Source organism: Marmota marmota, unplaced genomic scaffold (assembly GCF_001458135.2).
Source record: "Marmota marmota marmota unplaced genomic scaffold, marMar, whole genome shotgun sequence".
NCBI lineage: Eukaryota > Metazoa > Chordata > Mammalia > Rodentia > Sciuridae > Marmota > Marmota marmota.
Genome location: NW_026000022.1, coordinates 420675 through 447941, shown reverse-complemented (window position 1 = coordinate 447941; position 27267 = coordinate 420675). Strand labels below are relative to the sequence as shown.

The following is a 27267-nucleotide window of genomic DNA, read 5'->3' as shown; positions in this document are numbered from 1 at the left end:
ACCTGAGTGCACTTTGTCTAAATGAATTGGCTTGAATATATTTCCGAACTATCAAATTCATTTGATGTTTTATCTTGAATCTCCAGAACTCCAGCTGGAAGATGACAGAGCAGGTTTTAAAGGCGTCTGTTATAACATCCCTTCATCTTCGGAGGAGTATATAAAAGATTTTGACTTTAAAATTGCTAACATTAATAATGTATGACATGTTCAAGCTTTTATTAGAACTCAATCTTTAATGTATGTAATTTTATTCGGCAAAGTTAAAATGTACTTATTATTGTCAATAAAAAATGTAACTCAGGATCAAAGATCTAATAGCCCAATGCCAGAAAAATCATCACAAAAGCAGTATAGTGTAGTTTACCTTTTAATGCATCTCCACTACTTGCCACTTAAAATGCTGCCATCTGTCTGCTCGTAGAGCAAGAAATATCATTCCTGTAGTGCACATTATTTTATTAGTAATAGTAATAGTATTAAACATGGATAAAGTCATTGCACAAATTGAGGCTGGTCTTGTGTGTGATGGCTTCAGTGGTGGATGTGTTAAGCAGCTTGATCACACCCTTCCCTGGCCACAAACCCCACTCATCTTAGTCAGCTACTTTGCTCAGGCTGGCCCTTCTAAGGCTTTGTCACCTGTCTCATCTGCAGAGCACTTGGTTGATCACCTTCCCACCCAGGATCCTGCATGCAAACACCATTGCAACTGCTTGAGGTGAAGAAATGTGGGTACCGGATCTCCTGGCAATACATACCTGAGACCCCAGTGCCCAGTCTCCACAGCAGCAGCCTGGAAAGCTCTAGCCAAGCTGCTCTGGTCTGCATGTTTTTGTGTCCCCCGGATTCACATGTTGAAATCTAAACCACCAATGTGGTGATATTAGGAGGTAAAGCCTTTGGAAGACTATTAGTCATTGAGAGTGGAACCCTCACAAAGAGGCTCCAGAAAGACTCTCTCCCCCTTCACCATGTGAGGTCACAGGAAGGGGCCCTCACCAGACACCAAATCTGTCAGGACCTTGATCTTAGACCCCCCAGCCTCCAGAACTGGGGGAAAACTTCCGGTTTTTTATAGGCCACCCACTCTGTGGTGTAGAGCCGCCTGAACAGATCAGGGTAACACAGTGGAATTTCTTCTCCATCTTAAACACTCTAGTTTTTTTAAAAAAAAAATTTGGTTCTAAGGATTAAACCCCTGATTTCACGCATGTTATAAAGCACTCTTACCACTGAGCTGCACTCCCAGCCCAACACTGTAATTTTATGATGATCAGTTTAAGGAGATTGAGGTTGTGTCTGAGCCTAATCTTTAATGTAGGCATTAAAATCCTGCTCGCTGTAGAGCACATGCCCCAGGAAACAGAATCTTGCTATTTTCTGTTTTGTTTTTTCACAGTGATATCCATTCTTTCTTTGTTCTTTTTTCATGCAGAGGTGTTGTGGCTTATACATTATTGAGCAAGCCATATATAAAGTCATTACTTTGAAAAAATAAAATGTCACTTCTCCTGACCTACACACAGCTTGCCGGCAATTAGGAAGATTTGATAACGGTCACATTCTAGACATTCTCATCCATAATACAATTTACTAAAGCATGTTGCAGGGACACCCCCAACCAAATGCTCACATACTGGTGAATTCTGTACAGTGGGATTTTCTGGCCAAAGTGAGACTTGAAAGAAGAACATATCCTTTTAATTCTCACCTAATGTCTGGCTAGAACATTAGTGTACCCCACGCCTGGGTAAGTACACAGATGGCAGGCATTGGGCTATCTGGGTGTTCTCTTGGGCGAGGGCTCACGTACAGAGACAGTGGTTCTGCCTGAAGCACATGTTTGTGGTCCATCCATCCTGGGCCAAGGCTGCATCAGGAACTCATCATTGGGCCCAAAGTAGGCAGTTTGCTACAGACAGCCCTGGGATGCACTTGTTCTCCTCACATGAAGTGTACATAAAGGCTGGTTAGAAGCTCTCATGAGGCCACATTGGGGTTACTTTTGGTGTGTTCTGGTCGGTAAGCGTGGACTGAGTGAGGATTGGGTGTGAGGGCTTGCCTCTCTTGTTGAGCACATATATCAAATTGAGGGAGGAAAAATGTCATGGTACCTTGTTAAAATGAAAACCACATTGGAGTTCGAATTGTGCTTCCATTACAACTAGAAGAAGTAAATGATAGGATTTCAGTGAAAGAACAGAGGTGAAGCAGATGCTCAGGAAAAACACAAGAGAGAAAGTGAAGAAACAGTGGAATTCCCATGCTCCCTCTTTACCTTCAAGGTCACAGGTTTGCCTTCAAATTAGAGCCATTCACTGGCGCCTAGGCCCCTGGGTGCAGTCCAGGGACTCAGGTCTAGTGCTGGGCTGAATTTTACTCCCCCATGTTCACATGGTCAGCAGCACTGTCCCCGTCTATAAGACACACAGGCAGGCTAAGTTCCAGCTCCAGGTGAAGAAGAGTGACAGGGAGTCACCGAGCCCCCGTAGCCTGGTCCCACATAGGTCATGCGCTTGCAGGCTGGCCTGCCGCTCATCTTGCAGTTTACACAGTTATCATCATACAGAAAGGAAGGCCACCCTCACTATTGGAGTATTCGCCTTTCTCCTCTTGTCCCTGGGTCATTGCTCAACCACCTCTGCCACTTCCTCCCCCAGGAAGCTGCTTTGTTGTGTTCCTCCAGCATCCTCAGCAGTGGGGAGGGTGGAGCAAACTACATCTTGCTTTGCCAGCATGAAGGGTCTGGTCCCTTCTGTTCCAGATGACCCTGGCTCTGGCCATTGGGCAGGATTAGGGTAAGGAGAAGACTGCAAGAAAAAAAGGGATTCCTTTTCTCAGTAGCCCAAGACTTTGCCCCACTCACACACTGCCCACCCAGCACCCACCCCTCCAGCCCCTCCCAGGAGGCCTCCCTGCTATTCCAGGGCTCCCACCTGTGACTCACACACATCTCTTATTCCAAATACTGAATCTCAGCTCACTCCCACCTGGGGACACAGGGACTCTTTTGTTTCCCAGAATCAGAGGAAACATCTCTGCTTGGGCAGGGAAGTGGTTATGGAGGGGGACAGGACCTTGACACTCCAATTCACAGTCTTGGGAGCATTTTCTATAGAAAACATGCTATACACCAGCTCCGACAGCTGTGCATCTTGACTATTATGGATTAAATAGGCTCATTATTGGGTACACGGGTCTGTATCTCTTTATTGGCTGGTGCATTCAGCTGGTTCCCTGACCTCTTTCAGCCTCAGTTTTCTCATCTACAGAAAATGACCTCATCCCAGGACTGTCGTGAGGACTCAGATAATGTCAATTTCTATCCCCAGACAGCTGCTGCCTCTTGAATTTCACTGCACCAGTAGCTACATATGGCATCCTGCCATGGGAGAATGTCCGATTCCATGTGCCAAACGCCTGGCAGGAATGCCTTCTATCTTGGTGGCCATCTGGCACCAATGCGATCATGGCCCAGAGTCTGTAAAGAGAACTTGGGCTGTCTTTTGGTGCAATATTGTTCTGAGAAAAAAAAGAGATTCAAAGTTCCAACTTGTTAGTACAGATAATAATATTATTTTAATAGAATAGTTCGTGTGTTTCATGTACATCCTTAGAACTTAGATACCTGTGATGGGCTGAATTGTATACCCCCTCCCCGAGATTCACGTGTTGAAATCCTAATCCCCAGTACTTTGGAATGTGGCTGTAGAGACAGGGACTTTAAAAGGGGTAATTGAGTCAAGATCATTAAGGTAGGCTCTAATCCATTGTGACTGGTCTATAAGAAAAGATGAGGACTCAGTCACATGCATAGGGACGACCCTGTGAGGATGCACTCTACCATCCAAGGAGAGAAGAAACCAATCCTTCCAGCACCTTGATCTTGGATGTTTAGCTTCCAGAACAGTGAGCTGCCCAGAGTGTGGCACTTTGTTATGGCGGCCCAAGCAGACTAAGACAGCAGGACCATTGCTGTCCCCTTTTTAGAGTTAAGGAAACAAAGGCAGAGGTTTAATAAGTAATCTGATCAAGAGCACACAACTGCTACGTGTTGGCCTCAGGATTCTTTCCAGGGCTGCGCTGGCAGTCATTCCAGTTACCTTAAAAGGGGCTCAAAGACTGTAAGGTCACATTGGAGCCAGACAGGTTTTTGCTTCACATGTTTGATATGTAGAGTGTTCTAGTCTTCATGAGCTCTAGGAGGGCAGGAAGTATGACTGTCTTCATTCAGAGTCACCAGTGGCCAAATTAAATTATTTTGATTTGAAACAAAGCAGTGAAGTAGCATAATCAACAAGTCAATTTTGAAGTATCTTCAAAGACGTACTGCACTGGCCAGTGTCTGTATTGTTTTTTTCTCCTTGTCCGGGCTCCTCTATCTTTCTGTCCTGATGTGTACTCTGAAACTTGTTCTCTCAAGACTTTCCTCCAGTCATTTTTATGAGTCACACATTTGACAAAATTTATTAAAATAATATTCCTATTTATTTTTTTCTTTGCAGTGCTTGGGGGATTGAACCCAGGGGTGCTTTACCACTGAGCTACACCCTCCTCCCTTTTTATTTTATTCTGAGATAGGGTCTTGCTAAGTTGCTGTGGCTAGACTCAAACTTGTGACTCTTCTGCCTCAGCCCCTCCAAGTAGCTGGGATTACAGGGATGGCCCACTGTTTCTGGCTCTAAATGTTATTTCTTGACATTTTTGATATCTATAAAAGTTATATGCTGCTCTGCTTGGTCATGCTCTTTCAGCCTGCTCTTTGGTGAGGGTCTTTATTTCCTGTTTGATGAGCTTCTGGCAGTGCTGTCTTCTGGGCAGAAATTTAAGTATTCCATATCTGAAATTCTTGGGACCAAAAGTGTTTTGGATTTAGGATTTATTTTGGATTTTGGAATATTTGTATCTACATAATGAGATATCTTGCAGATAGGACTAAACACACAATTTATTTGTACTTTATGTACAACTTATACCATGACCTGGAGAACATTTTATACGATATTTTTTAGTGTGTGCATTTTTACTGACCCATCACATGAGGTCAGGTGAGGAATTTTCTGCTTGTGGCATGTTATTGATGCTAAGCTTCAGAATTTGGAGCACTTTGGGTTTCAGATTGTTGCATTAGAGTTGCTCACCCTTTACTGTCTGTGAAGCAGCAAACACCCATTAGTTCAAATGAATTGGTGTATTTACTTTAAATCCCATGTGAGTGACCATGTCTTCCCACATGCCTCCGGGCTCTGAGCTGGGCTTGTGTCCAGGGCTGCAGGATCTCAGGCCTGGGCTGCCTGCTATTGGGGCAGCAGCCCCAGTCTGCACAGCTGAGGATGCTCACTAGACAACTTTTAACTTTTTTGACCTCCTGCCCCAGCAATGTGGTGGAAGGAAAATTAGTCCTTAAGAACAGCCTGTCTTTACTTCAGGCTAAGGAATAAAAGGAGAGGGAGATAAGCTACCCATTAAAATCCTTTGGTAACATTTTGGAGGGAAAAAGGTAACCTTAAATGCCTGTAGTTTCCATACCATCAAAACCTATACCTTGACTAAGGGTTGAACAGGACTGGTGAGCCTGCAGCCATATCTCAGGAAAAGCTGAGACACAAGGCCAGCCCTCCCTGGGTTTATGGTTTGTCCCCAGCTCCAGGGACCACTATGCTTTCTTCCCCTAGAATGTTCTGGAATTCTGTGCATTTTGATTAGTTTAAAACATTTTTTCCCTCGGGCTTTTCACACTTTTTTCCTCACAGAAAGGAATATGTTTCTCATTGCAAGTTGACACTGATTCACACATGTGGCTAAGGAAACCAACCTTGTCCTATTTTTGATGCACTTGGAGATTTTCTGTTTTATTCCCTTAAACCCAGTATATACCTGCAAGCTGGTTGCAACCCATTCAGTCAAAAATTCAGTGACCCACCTGTGGGCTTTGAACCACAGTATGAAAAATTCTGCTTCCAATTTAACACATCAGCTAATTTTTTCTAATTCAACTCAACACTGGGAAACTAGGCCACTGTTTTGAGAGAAGACAAAGTATAGAAGGGGAATAAAAGAAGTCTCTGGGTGTCTGCTCAGAAGGGCCAGCATGCCACCAGGCAGCCTGGGAAGACAGATTGGCCCAGGAGTGGAGAGGAGGGGATGCAGGCTAGAGACTGCAAGTTCTGCGGACTGAGACTTGACCCAGGTAGAGTTGGAATGGGTCTTTAAATTTAGATCATTCAGTCCACTTCCTGCCTGACAAGAATGCAGAAAACGTTTCATCTGTGCCTACATTTATACCTTATTTTTCCCTCTGACAAGTCCAGGGTTTCTGTAAAACTGAATAGTCCTTTCAGAGTTAAACGAAGCTTTCCAGGGTGTTTATTGTTATCTTTTGTTAGAGGTACTCCCGCATTTTTTAATGTGTAAAGGGTAGGTCAGTTCTAGTTAAGTCTCATCTTCACCATGCAGCTGTCAGCATTTTATTTTTCAGATGGTCTTTGTCATTTGCAACAGTCCATATGCTGCCTCCTGATGTACCGGCACAGGGCGGTGCACCCGAGGCTGTAGAGTAGGAGTTGGTGCCCACTGAGCCCTTGCTGTGTCTCCACAGGCCTCGGCAAGACCCGCAGGAAGCCGAGCGCCAGGGATGCATCGCCGACGCCCAGCACGGACGCCGAATACCCCTCCAATGGCAGTGGCGCTGACCGCATCTATGACCTCAACATCCCTGCCTTTGTCAAGTTCGCCTACGTGGCCGAGAGGGAGGACGAGCTGTCCCTGGTAAAGGGCTCGCGCGTCACCGTCATGGAGAAATGCAGTGACGGCTGGTGGCGGGGCAGCTTCAACGGGCAGATTGGCTGGTTCCCCTCCAACTATGTGCTGGAGGAGGCAGACGAGGCTGCCGCCGAGTCCCCGAGCTTCCTGAGCCTTCGGAAGGGCGCCTCCCTGAGCAACGGCCAGGGTGCCCGGGTGCTGCACGTGGTGCAGACGCTGTACCCCTTCAGCTCCGTCACCGAGGAGGAGCTCAACTTTGATAAAGGAGAGACCATGGAGGTGATCGAGAAGCCCGAGAACGACCCAGAGTGGTGGAAATGCAAAAACGCCCGGGGTCAGGTCGGCCTGGTCCCCAAAAACTACGTGGTGGTCCTCAATGACGGGCCAGCCCTGCACCCTTCGCACGCCCCGCAGATCAGCTACACTGGGCCCTCGTCCAGCGGGCGCTTCGCAGGCCGGGAATGGTACTACGGCAACGTGACGCGGCACCAGGCTGAGTGCGCCCTCAACGAGCGGGGCGTGGAGGGCGACTTCCTCATTAGAGACAGCGAGTCCTCGGTAAGTGCCCTCCGCTGCAGGCTCTGCCCGGCCTGGGCAGCTCCAGGAGAAAACAGTAAAGGTACCGTAGTCACCCTTATCCCCGGTTTCAGTTACCCACTGTCCACGGAGGTCAGAAAATGCTTCCCAAAAAATTCTGGAAATAAACTATTCATAAGTCTTAAGTTAACTTTTATTATAGCGCACTGTTATAATTGATCAGTATTACTGTTGGTTAGTAATCTCTTACCATGCTTAACATACAAGTTAAACTTTATCTCAGCTCTGTTATATACAAGTTAAACTTTATCTCATATAGGAAAAAACAGGCGTAGCAGGCCTCAGTACCACCCGAGATTTCAAGAATCCATAGGTTTTGGAAAATGCCCCCACCAGAGGAGGACTGCTCTATGTAGGTTGCACAGTAAAACTCCTGTGAGCCATTCCCTTTTCAAAGCATGTGAATGTCCCTGAAATAGAAAAGGGTGTTTGAGGCTTCATATTAAGCAGAATGGATATGATTTGGTATAAGGTTCGCTACTCACAGTTTTTGTAAACCTGTGTTCGCTGTACTATCTGTCCCGGGTAACCACTTGCTGTCTTGGAGATGGGAGGGTCAGTAAAGTGGGTTTTAGTTCATGAAAGTTGTTTTTCCCCTTTTTCTATTTTAGAGACTCAGACATGCTTTTCTCTACCAGTTTTCCATTCTGCTCATGAAAAAGGGCCTGGTGATTGACTTAGTTTGGAGCTGTCTGGGTCCAAAGCACTCAGAGTGTTCTCTGCATGACAGGCACCTGGTTTCTGGAGAAGCCTTTAGTTGGTCGATTAGTTTTTCTTTGTAAAGCATATAATCCCAAGGTCATCTCTGCTGCAGGCAGTGGCACCGAGCTCATCTCTGAAAAGCTTTTAAGGCACTTACAAGCTGAATCAAAAAGAAAACTGCAGTGCTTGACTGAGATGAGTTTTGTGGGTGTGAAGGGAACCTAATGGATGAAGCCACCTGCCTAGTGGCAGCAGATCCACTTCCAACAGGCAGCAGATTGGGGGTTTTTGTTTGGGGTGGGCCTGCCTGGAAGGACCAGACCATTTTCACCATACAAGGGAGACTACTTGTGTGCACTTATGGAAAGACTTAACTGCTTTTGTAGACATCTTTCTAAATATACCTTCTATATAATAAGACTCACCAAACAAGAGTTTTGAGCATAGTGTCCAGTGTATTCGAGTTTTACTGGTTCTAGCAGACTTCGGTTTCCTCTTTTAAATGTAAGCCATAAGGTGTGTGTGTGTGTGTGTGTACGTGTGTACACTCAGCTATGATTATCCTCTGAATAGGTTAATACCATAGTGTGTGCACATCCACAACTCCTGGGACTGATCTGAGAACAGTTCATAGTCCTTCAGAGAGAGGAGCAACTGTGATCTGTCCTTTGAAGCAGAAGGGGCATCCTGGTGGTGGAAATCAGACCCGTTTATGGTGTCAGCATCTCTGCAGGGTCAGCTGTGGCCTTAGAAGTGCTTGGACAGGCAGGCTGAAAGTCGAACTACTTCTGAAATCTGAAATCTGAACTCTGAGATTTGCTTATCAAGCTGCCATGGTTTATCATTTCTGGCAAGACATCACATGAAATTGTCCTCACGCGACGCAAGCTCTGTGCCTGGCTCCCTTAAGATCATGTTCAAGGCCTTCAGGAAATTAAGGACAGCAGTGTTTCTAACTGTGGAGCAAAAACTTAGAGAAGAAAATTCTCAAAAATCTATTCCAATGTAAAGGGCTGCATCCAGAGTGCTTCTCAGAGTCAGAACATAAATCCCTGAGCTGAGTCTGAAGAGGCTTCTTGGAAGGGAGGGGAGCAAAAGAAAGCTCACAGTGCAGAAGCACTGGTCCCCTTCCCTGTTCTTTGTGCGTAGGGAAGTCTTGAGAAAGAGGGTGGGTGAGAAAAGTGTCCTCCAGGGTTGCTGGGCCTCAGAGAGACTGTTGCTGTTCTGTGGAATGCATACAGGTAGTCATCACCATCCGACTGCAGGACAAATTCCTTTTTGATAAGGAGGGACATGTATTATCCAGGTTCCTTCTCAGAACTTGAATATACCCCACTGCCTTGTCCATCTCACATTTTTTAGAGAACAAGCAAACTTTATCTAAATAATGGAAGTACAGATTGTTCACATTTTGTTCGAACTCTTTTTATAGACACCTTCCCAGATTTTTTACCTCTGCCTTAGGAAACTGAGGTAGCACACCCTGATTGTGAACGGGCCGAGGCTCCGCTGGGACTTGTATCAGCTCTGCCTATGGGGCAGCTCTTTCCTGGCCTGCAGTTCCCTGTGTTCTGCAGGTCAGCCTGTCCTCATGATTCGTGCTGTAACACGTCCTGCTTTCGGCTGTTAGCATGCATGCCTCGTGCCAAGGGGATGCTGCAGGGGCTCTAAGGCGTGTTGCTTCCTTACTGCTGACAGAATAGGCCAGTTTTGCTGCATTTCTTGTTTATAACTAGGACTGTTCTCGGCGGTCATCTGCAACTGCGGAAGATCTTTCCTGTTGGACAAGTAGACAAATCCCCTCTTGTTCATTTTCTGTCTTCTACTACCTCCTTTTGCTTCCCCTCCTCCTCCCTCCTCCCTTCTCTCTCTCTCTCTCTCTCTCTTTTATTTTATTTTCCTGTCATTTCAGCTCTTCTCAGGGGTAGCCTATGTTTTGCAGCCTGGTTCATCATGTGACATAATTGCCTGTCAAAGTATGTGGGGACAACAGGGTGTCTAAGGGGCTCAGACTTCCTGTAGAACTCATAGGCACATATCTACATATCATTTCCTGTTTCTTCCTTGTAATCTTTGGCCAGGGACTTCCTTTCAAGGGTGTTTCTTGACCCCTGAAAAGCATAATTTGGTGGAGCCCATCTTCAGGATGTGTATCATTTGCAAATGTTTCCTGAGAGATTGCAAATATACAGGAGCTAGACCCTTGATTGAAGACATTTAACATTTTAAAGTGGCTACGATTTTTCTCCTCTGAAGAACAAAAATATAGCCATCTCTGAGCACTAAGAAGTCTGCTTTTTGAGGAGAGAGGTGCATACTTCAGAAAAAAACAAGGGAAGAAGTTTGCCATATCTGTGCTGTCTATCCAGTGTCCGGAAGGTGCAAGGTTCATTGCATTCATCAAGGAATGAAGGACCAAGCACACCTGCTGGACTCCTTCCCAACCTGAACCTCCACACCTACCAGCTAGTATTCGTTTCGGCCTCTTTTCCTCTGATTCTCCTCTCCCATCTCCAGCCACCATTTCTCCTTAGCAGCTAAAGGGGATGAAATATTGTTTCTTCCTCAGATTTAATTTAATTATCTGACCTCTACCTGTGAACTAAACCTCTTGAATTTAGAAAATTCAGATATCCCCCCTGCCCCGTACACTCACCTTACATACATGTCCACATGGATTCTTTGGATACCATTAGGAAGCTGTACTCACAATAAACTTGATTTCTGGCCAGCTGTGTGAGCTGTATTTAGTTTTCTCAGTTACTACATCTCTCATCCTTGCAAAGGTGGTTGAGAAAGTGACAGGTCACATGTAAGATGAGGTCTGAAAAGGTACAGAGCTGACCAAGGTCATGTGCTGAATAGCTTCAGCTGAAGGTTTAGGAGGTCCTGTCCCTGTGTAAGACTTGACATCCTGAGGAAGGTGGGTTTTCCCTTGTGTGTGTCATGCCTACAGTAAGTATTTAGATACCTTTTTGGGGGGTGGGGGGGTCACACAACAAGTTTGTTTCAGAAAAGAAAAACTGTCTTGCTTAGGAAAATGTAACATGTATTGTCCATACAAAAAATAGATGGGCCTTTTGTTCCTCTTATTATTTAAACCTCTTAATATTACTTGACCAGGAAATAAAAGAATTAGAAGAGTTTCTTGCTCTAGTTTTAAGATTTCTTATGGAAATCATTGCTGAACACAGTTTCATAATCCATCTATAAACAGTGATTCACACACTGTAGTATGTGTCTGAATCCCTCGGAGGCTTGTTAAAACAGATTTCCAGGGCCCACCTACAGCATTCCTGATTCAGAAGGTCTGGGCCCGAGAATTTGCATTTTGGATGCATTTCCGTGGTGACACTGCTGCTGGTCTGAGGGCCACACTTACATTCTCAATGGCTTATACTTTTTTTATAGCAGTTTTAAGGTCTGGGGACCACATTTTGAAAACCTCTGGTTGCTATTTTACATTCTTAATGGTTTTATACATGTTTATAATAGTTAACTAAAAGACAATTTCTGCACAATACTACATTTCTAAGAATTGTTTAAAAAATGTTTAAAGGTGAAAATTATAACTTTCTTAAGGTTTAATTTTGGGTAGGACTGTTAGCTCTTGTTGAGTGGAACTCATCTCCCGAAATGTTTTTTCTTGTAACTTTTCTTTTTACTCTTTTGAGTTTGAAAACAAACTATCATCTATATTTTCTTTTGGAGAATTGGAAAGAGCTCAATTGCCAGAGCAAAGTGTAAGCTGCTCCCAGGCCAGCTCAGCAGATGAGATGCAATTGGGTGAAGCCCTTCAGTGACCTACTAATCAGTCCCCCTGGCCTGGGAATTGGCACTGGGACCTCTAGGTGTTTCCTCACACCTGAGTTAATGTTAAGAAGAGCAGATTACTGTGAGCAGTGCCTGTCGTATCTTGCATCTCTCTTGTTTGAAAGATACCAAGTTTTGGGGGGGGGCAGAGGGGTACAGGAGATTGAACTCAGGGGCATCAACCACTGAGCCACATCCGCAGCCCAATTTTGTGTTTAATTGTTAGAGATAGCTAGGGCTCACTGAGTTGCTTAGCACCTTGCCGTTGCTGAGGCTGGTTTTGGACTCATGATCCATCTGTCTCAACCTCCCAAGCCACTGGGCTTACAGGAGTGTGCCACCGCACCTGGCTAGCAAGTTATTATTTTTAAAAATTTTTTTTATTTGTTCTTCTTAGTTGTACGTGACAGCGGAATGCATTTCAATTCATTGTACACAAATGGAGCACAACATTTTAATTCTCTGGTTGTACACAGTGTAAAGACGCACCATTCGTGCAATCATACATGTACCTGGGGTAATGATGTACATCTCAGTCCACCATCTTTCCTATCCTCATAACTCCTCCCTACCCTCCCCTTTGCCCAATCCAAAGTTCCTCCATGCTTCCCTTGCCCCCCACCCCCATCATAGATCAGCATCCACTAATCAGAGAAAACATTCAGCCTTTAGTTTTTTGGGATTGGCTTACTTCACTTAGCATAATACTCCAACTCCATCCATTTACCTGCAAATGCCATAATTTTACTCTCTTTTAATGCTGAGTAATATTCCATTGTGTCTATATACTAGTTTCTTTGTCCATTCATCTATGGAAGGGCATCTAGGTTGGTTCCACAGTTTAGCTATTGTGTATTCAGCTGCTGTAAACATTGGTGTGGCTGTGTCACTATAGTGTGCTGATTTTAAGTCCTTTGGGTATAGACCGAGGAGTGGGATAGCTGGGTCAAATGTTGGTTCCATTCAAAGTTTTCTGAGGAATCTCCACACTGCTTTTCCAAAGTGGTGTGGCTAGCAAGTTATTTTTAATCGTCAGGCTTTTTGCCCATACCAAAGAGAAGTTTTAAGCCTGAATTTTTCTACTTTTCTAACTTTTAACCCATTTAATCTTAAAAGTGGAAGGCTCTGTAAGATCATTTAGTGTGGACTCTTTCAGGAGTTCACTGCTCATCGCCTGTTTCCTTCACTGGATGCTCAGGTGAGCCAGACCCTTAGAGACAGACCCCTGCCCCTCAGTCCCACTAGCTCTTCAGTACTCACTACTGAAACACCACCTATTAAAGAAGCCATGAGTCTCACTTAATGGTGAGTTCTTCGGATGTAATCAGTGGCAAACCTGATGAGTATGTTATTTGTGGTTTCTTCTGGGCCAGTGGTCTTTCTCCGGAGGCCTGGATATGCTAGTCCTGGGTGGAGTTGCCTGTCATCTTCACACACTGGGACTAAAATCACACGTAAGGAGCAGGCAGAGAGGAACTGGCCTTTTAGTAATGCAGAATACACCTGAGAATTTGAAGACTTTGACCTTAAAACCATCCTTTCCTATGAAAATTTTTGGATTGAGTTTTATTTGTGCTCTATTATATGTAAAAGAAATAAACCCAGGTTAAACATCCCTAACCCAGAAATCCAAAGTCTGATAATTTTTGAGCAGTGACAGGGTGACAAATGAAAAAGTTCCTTGCCCTTCCTCACATAACCACTTGAAGTCTCAATGCCAGTGCCAAAAAATACATACATAAATGTGTGTGTGTGTGTGTGAAAATTATCTCCAGGCTTTGTGTCTAGGGTGTATATGCAACAGAAATGAATTTGGTGTTCCATCTCCAAGATTCTTCTTTTTTCTTTTTTTCTTTTCTTTGAGACAGAGGGGATAGAGAGAATTTTTTTAGTATTTATTTTTCAGTTTTCGGTGGACACAACATCTTTATTTTTATATGTGGTGCTGAGGATTGAACCCAGCGGCCCCGCGCATGCCAGGCGAGCGCGTTACAGCTTGAGCCACATCCCCAGCCCAAGATTCTTCTTATGTGTGTGCAGATATCTGTACATGTGGAATTCCTGGTCTTCAGTATTCCAGTGAGGGTATTCAGCCTGTAGTACTCACTCTGCTTTTACTTGTATTGAGGGTGGGTGCAGTAAATATAGTAAACAGAACAGACAGCAGTGTGTTCCTGAAACTCAGACCTCAGGTGAGTAGGGGTAAACTGGCTCACCGAATGGTTGCAGTTAGCTCTGGGGCGTTGCCCATCATCCCCGTCACCACACATGGCTGGTGGCAGAGCGTGGCCCCTGGTTGCTCCAGCGGTCCACCTAGGCTCCAGTGCCTCGTCATTTTCATTCACAGGTGTTCCTGCCACACTGGGCTTCTGTCCCCAGGATCTCCTGTTTTCAGACCTTCGCTGCCTCTAGAACACAGCCCCTTCCTCCTGCTCCACCCCTTACAGTGTAAACCTTCTGAGGATTTTGGTGGTTTGGTCTGAGTTCTTAGCGATGGCTACCGAAAACTCTGTATGTTTGTCTTATAGATTCAAATCGTTCTTTGGTTTACAGAGGAGGTTAAAGGCTTAGCTCCCTAGCAATTTGATGATCAGTCTGCTTAGATTAGCAGTGAGATGAAATCAAAGAAATGGTTAGAGTTTCTTTGAACTGCCCTTTTTTTTTTTTTTTTTAACACACATGCAGAGAAGTACAGAATGGGAGATGAGCAAAGGGCCCGGCAGGTGTACCTGGTGGGTCTTTAGGGTTTTCCTGCTGAGGGTGTGTTTGGAGTGAGTGATTGGGTTCATTAGGTGGTTCTGGGAAGCATCATCCACTGTAGTCTCCATGTTGGTCTCCAGTGAAGGAACATGAGGCCTTGGTCCTGGTGGCCCTTGGGGAGCATTTCTAGCACAGCTAGCATCTGGGGGACGGGTGCACATGGCTGCTTCTTAGCATCTGTGCCCTGTGCTTTACCAGTGTCCTTTGAAAACAGTTGCTTTGCCATTCATAGAAGAAATTTCACAAGAAATGTTTACATTTTGATCTCAAGACGTGTGGTAGGAAAGTGCTTGTCTCACAGAGATGGCCTCTAAAGTATCTTGTTAACATCAGTGACTCCAAACAGGCACAGTAAGTACCCCAGCCTGAGCCAATCAGTGTCACTGCAACATTTTTGAAAGGCAAAGAAGAGAGGTTCAGAGAAGAACATGCAGCCCATCAGCCAGCTGAGGCTTTGATGCTAAGAAAGCTTAGGGAGCATTGCCCGGGGTCAGTTTTCCTACTGTCCCCTGATCCCCAGGGAAAACAGAAACTAGTCACCAGTGCCACAGGTGATCTCAAGACCAGAGCTTGACTTATCACGGCTGTGCCCTCCCTAGGAAGCATGGCTCGGAGTCTGTGCTTCCTGTTTTCTTCAGCATCTCCTTTGGCCACAGACTGCCCACCAGCCACTGCTGCTGGTGGCTTCTGTAGCAGGAAGCACACAGTGTCCCCGCCCATCATGGGACTTTGGTTTCCTGATGTTTCCATCACAATTTTGCAAATCTTTTAAGATCAGCACAACCTTTATCAATAATTCTTTCATGATAACAGAACATACTTAAATTTTTTTTTCACAGTCTCTCCCAGGTACTGTGGCACACGCCTGTAATCCCAGCTGCTCAGGAGGCTATGCAGGATTACGAGTTCTAAGTCAGCCTCAGCAAGCTAGTGAGGCACTAAGCAACTCAGTGAGACCCTGTCTCTAAATAAAATACAAAATAGGGCTGGGATGTGGCTCAGTGGTAAAGTGCTCCTGGGTTCAAATTCCTAGTACCAAAAAAAAAAAAAAAAATCTTTGAGTTTAGGGGCATTAAGTTCATTACAATGATTGTTGTACAACCATCATAACCATCCATCTCCAGGACTCTCATTTTCCCAAACTGAAACTCTATCCCCATTAAACACTAATCCGCCAATTCCTCCCTCTCCCCAAGAAGAGTGCCGTTCTACTCTCGGTCTTGAGCTTGGCTACTCCAGGAACTTCATGCATTTTTCTTCCTGTGTCTGGCTTATTTCACTTTGAATAATCTCAAGAGTTGGGGCATGTGTCAGAATGCTCCTCCTTTTTAAGGCTGAATAAAAGTCCTTGTGTGTGCACCACCTGTGGACATGTTAGCTTCTGCCTTCCGGCTACGTGAACAATGCTGCTATGAACGTGGGTATATTTAAATATGTCTTCAAGCCCCTGCTTTCAATTTCTGTTACACATATACCCCAAAGTGGAATGGTTGGAGCAAATGGGACTTCTGTTTTTCAGTGTCTTGAGGAACTGCCACACAGTTTCCCACCGAGACCACACCATGGTACATTCCTGCCTGTCTGCGTCCTTGCCCACCTTTGTTTTACTGTCTTATGTTTTTGTAGTAACAGTAATTCTAGGGCGTGAGGTGGTTTTAATTTGCCTCAGCAGGGAACCTGAGTTAACTCATGTTTCTCACCTTTCGTTGCATATTTTTGTTTGGTATCCATCGAGTAGGTGATGTTATCTGGGAAGTGTCATGGCCCTGTGGCTGCGCATTTCCTCAGCTGGCCTCCTTGGCACAGCAAGAGCAGCACAGGGTGGTGAGGCCCAGTGTCACATCCCCGCCCCCTTGGAGTGTCTAACAGAAAGCCCTTCGTTGTAAAGGGGGTTCAGAGTGTAAGAAGCAACAGTGGAATCCTTGAAATGCTCTGCTCACCTGCCTTCCCCACTGCGTTCTATTTCACCGTTTTAAAAAATCCCAATTAAAGGACAGATCCTGGATGTATGCCAGAATCAAGCAGAGGCACTTCCTCAAACAGATGGGGGAACATTCTCTTCAGCCTTCATGGAGGTAATTGGAGGTAATCCCCTCCCAGCAGTATCAGCATCACCAAGGAACCTGCTAGAAGCCCAGATTGCTCTGGGGTGGGGCCCTCTGAGCAATTCTGATGCTCAGTTTTGAGAGTTTGAGTCTTGATTCAAGCCCTTTTAAGAACTGTTGGATCATACAGTAAAATTCTAGCTTGAATTATCATTTAGTTCCACCAGGTATGACATCATGAGAAGAAAAAGAATGAAAAGGACAATATTCTAAGGGTCTGTCCACTGAGATATTTGCATTGAACTTCAGGAAATGCGTTACTGGGGGCAGGTCGGGGGGATGAACACCTGTACCCCCTAATTTGAAAGTGGACAAAGCTTCATTTATTTGAAGATAAGATAAATGGGACTCTAAGGGTTATTTTTCTATTGATGATTGATTTTTCTTTATTTATTAAGATGAATATTTCATCACATCACTTGTGAATTGATTAAGACCTCTGGAGTATTTCAGAGACACGTTTATAGGAGACTAAAAAATGCCAGTGAGGCAGGTCATGTTTGGGGATAAGGAAGAGAGAATCTGATACAGAAACGGAGAGTAGTATCAGTTGACAGCCAGTGGCATTGGTGTAGACAGTGAGTCCCTTCTGAGTTAAAGGAGGCTACATTATACGGCTAGGGAGGTGACCTGACAGAACAGTAAACCTGGAAGCTGGTTTTTCTGAGCCAGGAACAGAAGGAGAGTTCTCAGTGCAACACAGTTCGCCTTTCACTTACTGGTTCCTCATTCTGAGAAGGGGGTCAGCGAACCACTTCTCTGAACAAACAAGTGCCTTCCTCAAGGAAAAAGAGAAAAATGTGCATTTATTGAACTGGAAGAAAGAAGGATGCCGCTTTAGATAAGAAACCAACAGGCTTCCCTCTCTTTGGAGGCAAGACCCCTGGGAGCAAGACCCCTCCCTCCCCTCTTATTTCCTCCAGGCCAACATGCTTAGAAGAAAACCACATTAACACTCAAGTTCCTAGGTCTGAAGGATGAAAAAAAGGGTATTAAAAACTGTTCTTGGTCTGGGGATGTGGCTCAAGCGGTAGCGCGCTCGCCTGGCATGCGTGTGGCCGGGTTCGATCCTCAGCACCACATACAAACAAAGATGTGTCTGCCGAAAACTAAAAAAATAAACATTAAAAAAAAAATTCTCTCTCTCTCTCTCTCTCTCAAAAAAAAAAAAAAAAAACTGTTCTTGGCATTCGTTTTTTTCCCTCAATTAAATTTTGAGTGAGGGAGAAAAGTACCTAACCAGTTTATCTACTTTATAAAAACACTAAGGTGGTTTTGAGCAAGTATTTCGGGCCTGGATGTGAAGCTGTAGGAACTAGTTGATCCTATAGACAGCATCACTGAGCATATTCTCTGATCTGGTCTAAAAACAATCACTTGTGAGCAGAAGTTGCAGAGAGATAAGGTGTAAGAATTACTTAAAGGAATGAATAGTGAAAGGTCAAAATTGAAATTCCTGAGTCATTGTATTTATTGAACACCAGATAATCTGAGCCCAATGCAAAGATGTAGGGTTAAATCAGATTCTTGCACGTGGAACGATTATCTTTGAATAGGGGACCTAAAATCTGAACAAAAACACAACTATAAAGAACCTGGGAGAATTTGGTTTTCTACCAAACTATTAGTCATCTGCAGATTTCACTTGGAAAATGACTTCCTAAAAAGAAGAGAGGAATGAATATGTTGTACCAGTTGTTAACTGTCCAGAACATCTGATTTGGAGTATGAGAACAGAAAACTCATTCCTATGACAATTCCAAGTCATGGGAGAAGATAACAAGAAGTGGTCTAACTATGGAAAATGTGAAGAATTAATGCAGTAATCAGCAAAGAGAAATGGTACCTGGTAAGTGTTGAGAGAAGGGAAGGGTGGGAACGACTCAAGAAAGTGCAGGGGAAAGTACAGAGGGGCAGTTAAACAGGAAGAGAAGGTAGATGTTTCAAAATAGAAAAGAAGGTGCTAGACTAAGTCTAGTTACATCTTAGTCCATCCATAGAACAGTTTAACAAGTGCGGTATCTGAATGGCTTAAAAAGAGGTCCACAAAGTCTTCAGTACCCCTCTCTTTGAAGTTTGAAGCCTGATCCTCTCCCTCGAGCAGAGACGGTACTTGGCATCTCACTTCTAGTGAAAAGAATGTGGCAGAAGATTCCAAGACTGGGACATAAAAGGCATCATGGTGTCCTCTTGGATCACTGGATCTGGAGTAAGCCAGCTGCCATATTATACAGATACTCAACTAGCCCCACCAGAATGCCCATGGATGGCTCCTATGAGCATCCCCAGTCAAGCCTGCTGACTGCAGCCTCAGCCTGCATCTTGATCACACATTTCAGAAACATGCTTCAACCTAGAGTACTCCATCCTACTATCAATACCCTACAGCTCATTGAGGAGTTGCATGTGACATGGTCCTTTTTCCTCTAATTTCCCCATGTCTGATTCAGAAAACCCGGCGTGGAAGGATGGGGAGAACAGGACTGACAGCATTGCCTTCAAGGGAACTGTTCCCTGCCTCGCACTCTCCATGGCCAGAGTTGTTGGAGGTCTCGAGACACTCCCTCTCCAGCAGATCGAGGGACTGGCTCCATCTGAAGTGAAGAGATGTCAGTGCTCTGCTCCCGTGTGTCCCAGCTGTCCCATCAGGGGAAATTCCCCACAAGGAATGTCTGAACAGAATCAGAAAGGCATGACAGACTGGGGTGACATAGAACACCGTCTGTCATTGGACTTCTTTGCCCATTAATAATTCACAACTTTTTCTGGTGGCTTTGGACATTTGTCTGTGTTTCCATTACTGCTGGTGGTTGGCATAAATTTTATTTCAGTTCTCAAACTACATCAGATTCACAGCAACACAGATGGCCAGGCCCCACCCAATAAATTTCTGCTTTAGCAGGTCTGGGGCAGGGCCTGGGAATCTGCCTTTCTAGCAAGTTCCTGGGTGGTGCTGATGCTATGCTGTTGGTCTTGGGAACATGCCTAGAGAAGTCTTCAGATTTCCCTTAAGGGTGTCTTACAGGTTAAAAAATTTGAAACCATCTGACTGCTAACATGAAGCCACAAGTGAAAAATTCCACACCATGAAACTATTTTATATTATATAAAATTATTTTCCTATGTATATGAGATATCCATGGAACATAAATGAATTTAGTGCTTAGACTTGTGTCTTATCCCCAAGAGTTCTTATTATGTGTTATGGTTTAGATATGAGATATTTCCCAAAAACTCATGTGTGAGACAATGCAAGAATTTTCATAGGTGGAATGATTAGATTATGAGGTGTAGCCTAATTAGTAGATTAACCCACTGATATGGATTAACTGGGTGGTAACTAAGCAGGTAGGGTATAGCTGGTAAGTAGGTCCTTAACAGCATGCCTTTAGGGGTTTTATATTTTGTCCCTAATGAGCAGAGGACTTGTACCTTCATCTTCTGCCTCACTCTGGGCCCAGAGCTATAGGAGTCAGCCATCTACGGACTGAGACCTCTGAACCATGAACCCCAATTAACTTTTCCTCTATATTGGTCTTGTCTTTTGGCCGTAGCGATGGAAAATCTGACTCATATATTATGCATGTGCATAGATTCCACATTTTTTTCTAAAATTAGAAACATTTCTTGTCCCAAGCATTTTGAATAAGAAATACTCACCCTGTAATGTGTGGGCTAGTGTGGATTATTCATTGACAGATTTCCTAAGGATTGTTTGCTCAAACGGAATAAAGGACACTCCTAAGCTTTCAGCACTCCTGTTTGACGTAAGTTGGTGCTGTGTCTTTAAGGTTTCTGCTCAGGAGCCCATGAATTTAAAAATCGCCTTTTCTGCTACATCAATTTTTACTGCTGTAACGCACATGTGCACGCAAGAGCACGTGTGCACACATACCATGAGGTTAAGTTGAGGAGCTCAGATTAAACAAATCTCCCCACTCAGAAAGTCATCTGTTGATCATTTAGCTTAATTAGCATCAGGTGTATCGCATATTTACCGTGACTCACTCCTACCTCCACTAAAAACCAGGCTGCTTTATGTGTGGGTTGATTAAAGTATCTATCAAAGTAGCTCAAGGCCTGGCTCCTGGTAAACCTCAAAGTGAGACGCCTGCATCTTAAAGGCTCAGCTTCTGACAAAACGCACACACACTTACAGAACATGAACATCAAGGGACCTGGAAGCGCAGTGAAACTTGGGAAAACCTGGAGCCTTAGGAGAGGGTGGAGCATTTCATGTATGCTGTTGTACACAGTGCTGTGGCTGGCCATGTGTTTCTCCTGTTTCACTGGGGTGGGTGACAGAGTCACAGTGAGGATGATGATGCTCATGCCCAGGCTTTGGGAGCAGGCGATATATCTTTGGGGCAGTATCTGTTTTAGTTTGTTTTATTTTTAGAATTATACATGGCAACTAACTTGGATGGTAGCACTGAGAATACTGAAGCTAACTTGTATCCATCTTGTTGTTCACCATGAAAATAGTCATGATTTGAGAATTGTACTGTCACGTGATTAGTTAGACTGTTGATTTGGGCTGTTGAGAATACAGTAGGTTTCTTTTTATCCTCAGTTTTGCTTTCTTTGGGTTCAATTACCCTGTCAATGGTGGTCCAAAAATATTAAGTGGAAAATTCCAGAAATAAATTCCTAAGTTTTAGATTGCCCATTCTAAGTATCATGATGACATTTCACACTATCCTTCTTCATCTTGTGCGAGACTTGTCACCTCTTTGTCCACTGTATCCATGCTGTATACACTATCCACCAGTTAGTTTCTTAGTAACTGTCTCAGTTATTAGATGGACTATCAAGGTATCACATTGCTTGTGTTCAAGAAACTCTTGTTTTAATTAAGAATGGCCCCAAAAGCAAGAGTAGTGATGCTGGCAGTTCAGATATGCCAAGAAGAAGCAGTGAAGTGCCTTTTTGAAGTGAAAAGGCAGAAGAAAGTACAATAAGGTATTTTGAGTAAAGGGAATCTACGTTCACTTAACTTTTTTTTTTTTACAATGCATTGTTATAATGATTGTATTTCACTGTTAGTTATTGTTGATAATCTCTTACTGTGCCTAATTTCTAAATTAAATGTTATCATAGGCATGGCTGTAAAGGAAAAAAAAAAAAGACCATATATAGGGTTTGGTACTAACTGCAATTTCAGGCCTCCATTGGGGATCTTGGAACACCTGCCTGCACATAACGGGGGCTTGATATATTATAATTGAGCATGGGCTGGTTGGCATGCTCACACACACTTCATACTCTTACGCACACACAAAGCTATCTCCCTAGCTCAGGATTCCCTCTCACTTCCAGTGGGGATTCACTCTCCACCGGAGTGCCACTGGACAGAGCTTACATCCCAGACACACCTGCATGTGTGCACACACAGGTCCAATGCTGTGTGGGCATGGAGCATAGCCAGGGTTCAATACATAATTGTTACTTGTTAAACTGATCAATATTTCTTGGTTTACAAAGAGTATTTCTTAGTGTCCTTCCTGTATGCTTTTCAGTAAATGAAATAAAAGGCCAATTTTAATAAAAATAATGACATTTCTAAAACATACTGTAATGCACTAATGTAATATAATACAGAATTTGAACATTTCTCAATAAAATCTGTGTTCAAACCCTGGTGCAGCCCCCTCTGGGATGAAGTATGATTCAAATGTCACCAGAATTTTTCACTGTCCTTCAAGTATTTATTGTTAAAAGCTTAGAGTTAGAAATTTTCGATGGCTTAATTTCTAATAGAAGTAAAATTTCTAGCTGTGCTTTGCAGGCAAACTACTTTGAGTAATTCCTAGTTTGCCACAAAGTGTCTGGGAAATGCACACTTCATGTTCCTCCAGCACCCGGGGAGCACGGTTGGTCTTACTTCTATAGGCAACAAGCATTTAGCACTGCAGCTGTGCTAGGCCAAATTCCATCTGTCTGTGATTCGGAGGGTGCGATCTTGGTCGCCCCTGGGTCACCTGGTCATCAGGCAGGGTGTTCCATAGTGACCTGAGACCCAGCTTGCTGAGCTGGATGGGGATCTGGATTCAGTAGGCGGGTCCAGCGGGCCCCAGCATAGTTAAGGGTCGGGCCGTCCCCGTTTTCCTCTGTGCCCGGTGGTAACTCTCCTCCTGCTTCCTCCCCAGCCCAGTGACTTCTCCGTGTCTCTCAAAGCGTCAGGGAAGAACAAGCATTTCAAGGTGCAGCTCGTGGACAATGTCTACTGCATCGGGCAGCGGCGATTCCACAGCATGGACGAGCTGGTGGAACACTACAAGAAGGCGCCCATCTTCACCAGCGAGCACGGGGAGAGGCTCTACCTCGTCAGGGCCCTGCAGTGACGGCGGCGGCCTCCCCGGCCCCAGCTCCAGGGCTGCGCTGCCCCCTCGCCTCCCTCCGGAGCCCTGCGGTCGCCCACCCGGCCGTCCTGCCGCAGCTCCGCGTGCCAGGCACTCATCCCGATCGGCCTCCTTAGCCTCTTCCCCTGCGCCACCCAAGGCCCTCACGGCCACGCCCAGCCCACAGCCTCCTGGCCCAGTGTAGAGGACGGGAGGCAGAAGGGGCGTGTCTGCCCACCTCACTCCTTTTCAGCTGGAAACAGCCGTGGTCTGTTCAAATCGGGCACACTCAGAACTCCCCACTCAACGACATCGGGTGCAGTCGGGGGGCACCAGGCTGCGCTCAGTGTGTGAGTGAACCACAGCACACTCAGGATGAAATGGCCTGAGCTCTAGCTCCCTGGGGACCAGGTGGCAGGGGCCCGGGGCCCACCCAGCGGCCCTCCTTCAGGGTCCTGGCTCCAGGCTGTGCAGGGAGCAGTTGCATTTGAGGATAGCAATACTGGAACGTCGCGTTGGTGGCAGTGAGGAAACTGCCCAGTGCCTTCGAGGCTGTGCTTGCAATAAAGAGAATTTCTGTGAGAGTCAGTCTACAGAAGAGGGAACCGGTGATGCAGAAAGAGACATGTTTTGGTAATTGACCCCCAGATGTGCCATCCACATAGTGCTTTTTCCTCTCGCCCTTTGGCTTGTTTGAATTTCACAATTATGTATTTAATTCTCAAAGTAATATGTATCTGTAGCCGTTTGTTGACACTAATAACAGATGATTAAGGAAAACAGCTGATCTTCGGGGAAGGGGAGATACCAATACTTTATACACACTCAATATATATATATATATAATACATGTATATTATATATATATAATTTGCTTTACAGGGAAATTTTTCAGGGTTTACAAAAGAATATGTGATTGGTAGTAAAAGACACAGAATGTTTATGAAAAAATTGCATTTTCTTTTTTCTTTACATTTGAACTTCTTTATAGTTGAAATATACAGTCTTGAGATGGCACATTCCTACAATTGAAGAAGGGGTCTTGAGATCCCCTAAACTTGCATACCCAGTTTTTTGGATATTGTAATAAAAAAGAAGTATTATGACAAGACTGTGTGTGTATTTATCTTGGGGGAAAAATTGACTCAATTATGGGTGAATAATGACTGCAGTGTTTTATTAAACCTTCATCACCAAAAGGACATCCTTTAGTGCATTTAACTCTTACACATTTTCTTTTTTCTACTGCTGCATTTTTGTATATTGAAATACTAAGCTCTAATTAGTTGAACTCCCATGAGAACCCAGAATGTCAAACTTGATCTTTACTCTTTGGAAATTATTGGCTAAGAAATATATTTCACTGGACTGTTGTCAGCCAGAGTTCTCACACTCGGTGGCCCTGCCAGCTGACATTTCACTTGGCTCAATCTGTTTATTGTTCGGTAAGCTACAATGTGCCAGGCACAGGGAATGTGCTCACGTAACGTGGGGTGTGTGCAGGCATGGCCCGCGCACAGAGTGCTCTCCCTCTGTGCCAGGCAGAGTGTCACTGTTGGCCTTAGCACAGTCCTGTGCGGTGCCTCATACTGTCACCCTCATTTTGCAGATGGAGACAGGCACAAAACGTTCCAAGGCACATGGCCACTGCAGGGACAAGTATGGATGCCAACTCAGGATTCTACTCTGGGGCCCCCTCCCTTTCCAACCCCAGTCTAGGCAGAAATTCTAGAGAAATGAGGTATTTCCTGAGAGTTTGCACTTACTCTGCCATTCTTGCTTCCTTGAGTTTGCTGTTATCTCTTTTTGCTTTGAGTTATAATCTATTAGAAGTTGGGCATCTGGTACCTGAAATTGGCAGCACCCAGTTATAGCAAATAGACTTCCAATTATTACCTCAGATAGGTCCATTCTCTACCTTATCCATAGAGAAGCAATTCCTGTGCACATCCAGGTCTCACTGGTGTTTATTACATTTTGGCCCTCTAGAATCTCTCTAAATAATGAGGCTCTTGTTTTATAGGTGATTGAGGAAGAAATGAGCAACTAAAGGACAAAAGACAGCTGCACATTTTGGCTTCAGGAACTTAAAGGCTCATGATGTAGCTGACAGCAGTGTTTTGTAACAAACTGCTTTGTGAGAGTCCTCCAGCTATGAGGTAGATCAGGACTAGATTTTTTTTTTTTAAACAGGTACCCTGGGACACTGGCAGCAGGATGTCAAAACAAGATTTACATGTGATGTGGAATGTGGATCACTGATGCTCCACCCAGGTGGCAATATTGCCATCAACCTTCCTGATTGTCCAGAGATTTCCTGGGCAAATCTTGTTTTCCTGTCCTGTTGCCTCTTTGCAGGAACAGCACACAACTATAAAGGTCAGTCACTCTGGGGTTGGGTAATTTTGGTCACTTGTTTACATCCCTGTGTGCCTTTATTTTACACAAGCCAATACAATAATAATTTGTTTTTAAGATTCTTTTTAGATAATATAACAATAGAGTCATACGAAGAGTATAAATTAGGATCCCTTTTTTGGGGTGGGTGGTACTGGGGATTGAACTTTGGGGGCACTTAACCACTGAGCCACATCCCCAACCCTTTTTATGTTTTATTTAGAGACAGGGTCTCACTGAGTTGCTTAGCACCCTTTAAGTTGCTGAGGCTGGCTTTGAACTCTGGGTCCTCCCAGACTGCTGGGATTGCAGGGGTGCACCATCGCCCCGGGCCAAGATTCTCATTCTTGAGGTTGTGCATGATGTGGAGTTTCTCTGTTTGTGTATTCATATATGAACCTTGCCTGCATACTGCCTGAATACCAAAATAATTTCTTAAGACCAAAGCACAGAATTGAAGGATGGAAAAGTATTATTTTAAAATACAGTCTGCCACTTAATGACCAGAATATATTCTAGGAAATGTCATCTGACGTCATCATTGCATGAGCATCCAGGAGTGTAGTACACAAACCAAGACAGCTATGAGTCACTAGATGGAATAATCATGGGACCATGGTCCAATATGTCATGGGGTGTGTGGCTGTATTATTTTTCAATAAACATGGGTCTAGTTTGGGTCCTTTTTGCTAGAATCAGCCTTAATTATGTTAGTATATGAACCAGACCTGCTTTATCCAGTCTTGATATAGCAAAATGATGAATTTTTCAAGAGAAAGAGATTTTTCATCTTTTGACGAAACTGTGGAGGAGGGAGGGCAAGTCCTAAACCCTGTCCCCCAGGAGAGGGTTTGGGGACATTTATGTTTCCATCGTGGCCTATGCTCAAAGGTGTTATCTATAATTAACTAAAAGCAGAGAGCAGGGGAAGTGTCGAGGACTGATTTGGAAACAAAGAATAGGTGGTTTATTATAGTTTGGATCTTGAATGTCCCCCAAAGGCTCATGAGTTCAAGTCTGATTCCCCGCCAATAGCACTACTGAAAGGTGTGGAGCCTTCAGGAGGTAGGGCCTAGTGGGAGAAAGTGAGGTCACTGGGAGTCAGGATGTTAGAGCCAGCCCTGTGCACACATGCTTGACTTCCTAGCCACTGTGAGGTGAGCAGGCCTCCTCCCAAGTGCACTCTGCCATGATGTTCTGCTTCATCACAGGGCCAAGGGGACCAGGGACTGGAACTTGGAAGTCACAAGTCAAAACAAACCTTTCCTCCTTAATACGTTGTCTCTGGTCCGTTTTGTCACAGTGATGGAAAGCTAACTCATGCTTCATTCAGATTTCCCTTCTGGTTCATTCACCTGGATCTTTCAGTTCTAACACCACGGGATGCTAGTCCTCTCATGCCGTGTCACGCCTGGTTTGTCTGTGGACATGGGGCCACCTGCTGAATGCCACCCATGGTGGTAGAGCCAGCTTGTCCTTACCAGCCCTATGATTGCAAGCAAACTGCCCAACTTCTCTAAATAGGTTTGCTCATGAGTAAAACAGGGCTGCTCTCCATCTCTGGAATTCACAGGGCCATGAGCGGGTTAGCAGGGTAGCCCAGGTAGAAGTGTTTTGCATGAAGCAAAACATCAATAACTGCTCCCCCTCAGCCCTGTCATATTATCTGCTTGCGTTTTTCCTCTCTGGAGCTTTTCTGTGACTCAGTTGCCACCAGCTTCCTCAGAGGACCCCCATTGAAGAACTGTCTCCATCAGCCTGCCACATGGTCCTCACCTGCAGTCTCA

At 44.6% G+C, this 27267-nt stretch overlaps 1 protein-coding gene across 2 annotated transcripts in view; it reads left to right on the top strand.

Moving 5' to 3' along the window:
* The window catches only part of Nck2 (NCK adaptor protein 2), a 146310-nt gene extending 122118 nt beyond the window's left edge, over nucleotides 1-24192 (top strand). For both annotated transcript variants that reach the window (XM_048810463.1, XM_015505004.2), the window contains exons 4-5: nucleotides 6602-7323; nucleotides 22892-24192. In XM_048810463.1, coding sequence (XP_048666420.1) covers nucleotides 6602-7323; nucleotides 22892-23086 — 917 coding nt within the window. In that variant the 3' untranslated portion in view covers nucleotides 23087-24192. The remainder of the gene's footprint in view (nucleotides 1-6601; nucleotides 7324-22891) is intronic.
* Nucleotides 24193-27267: the final 3075 nt, after the last annotated feature.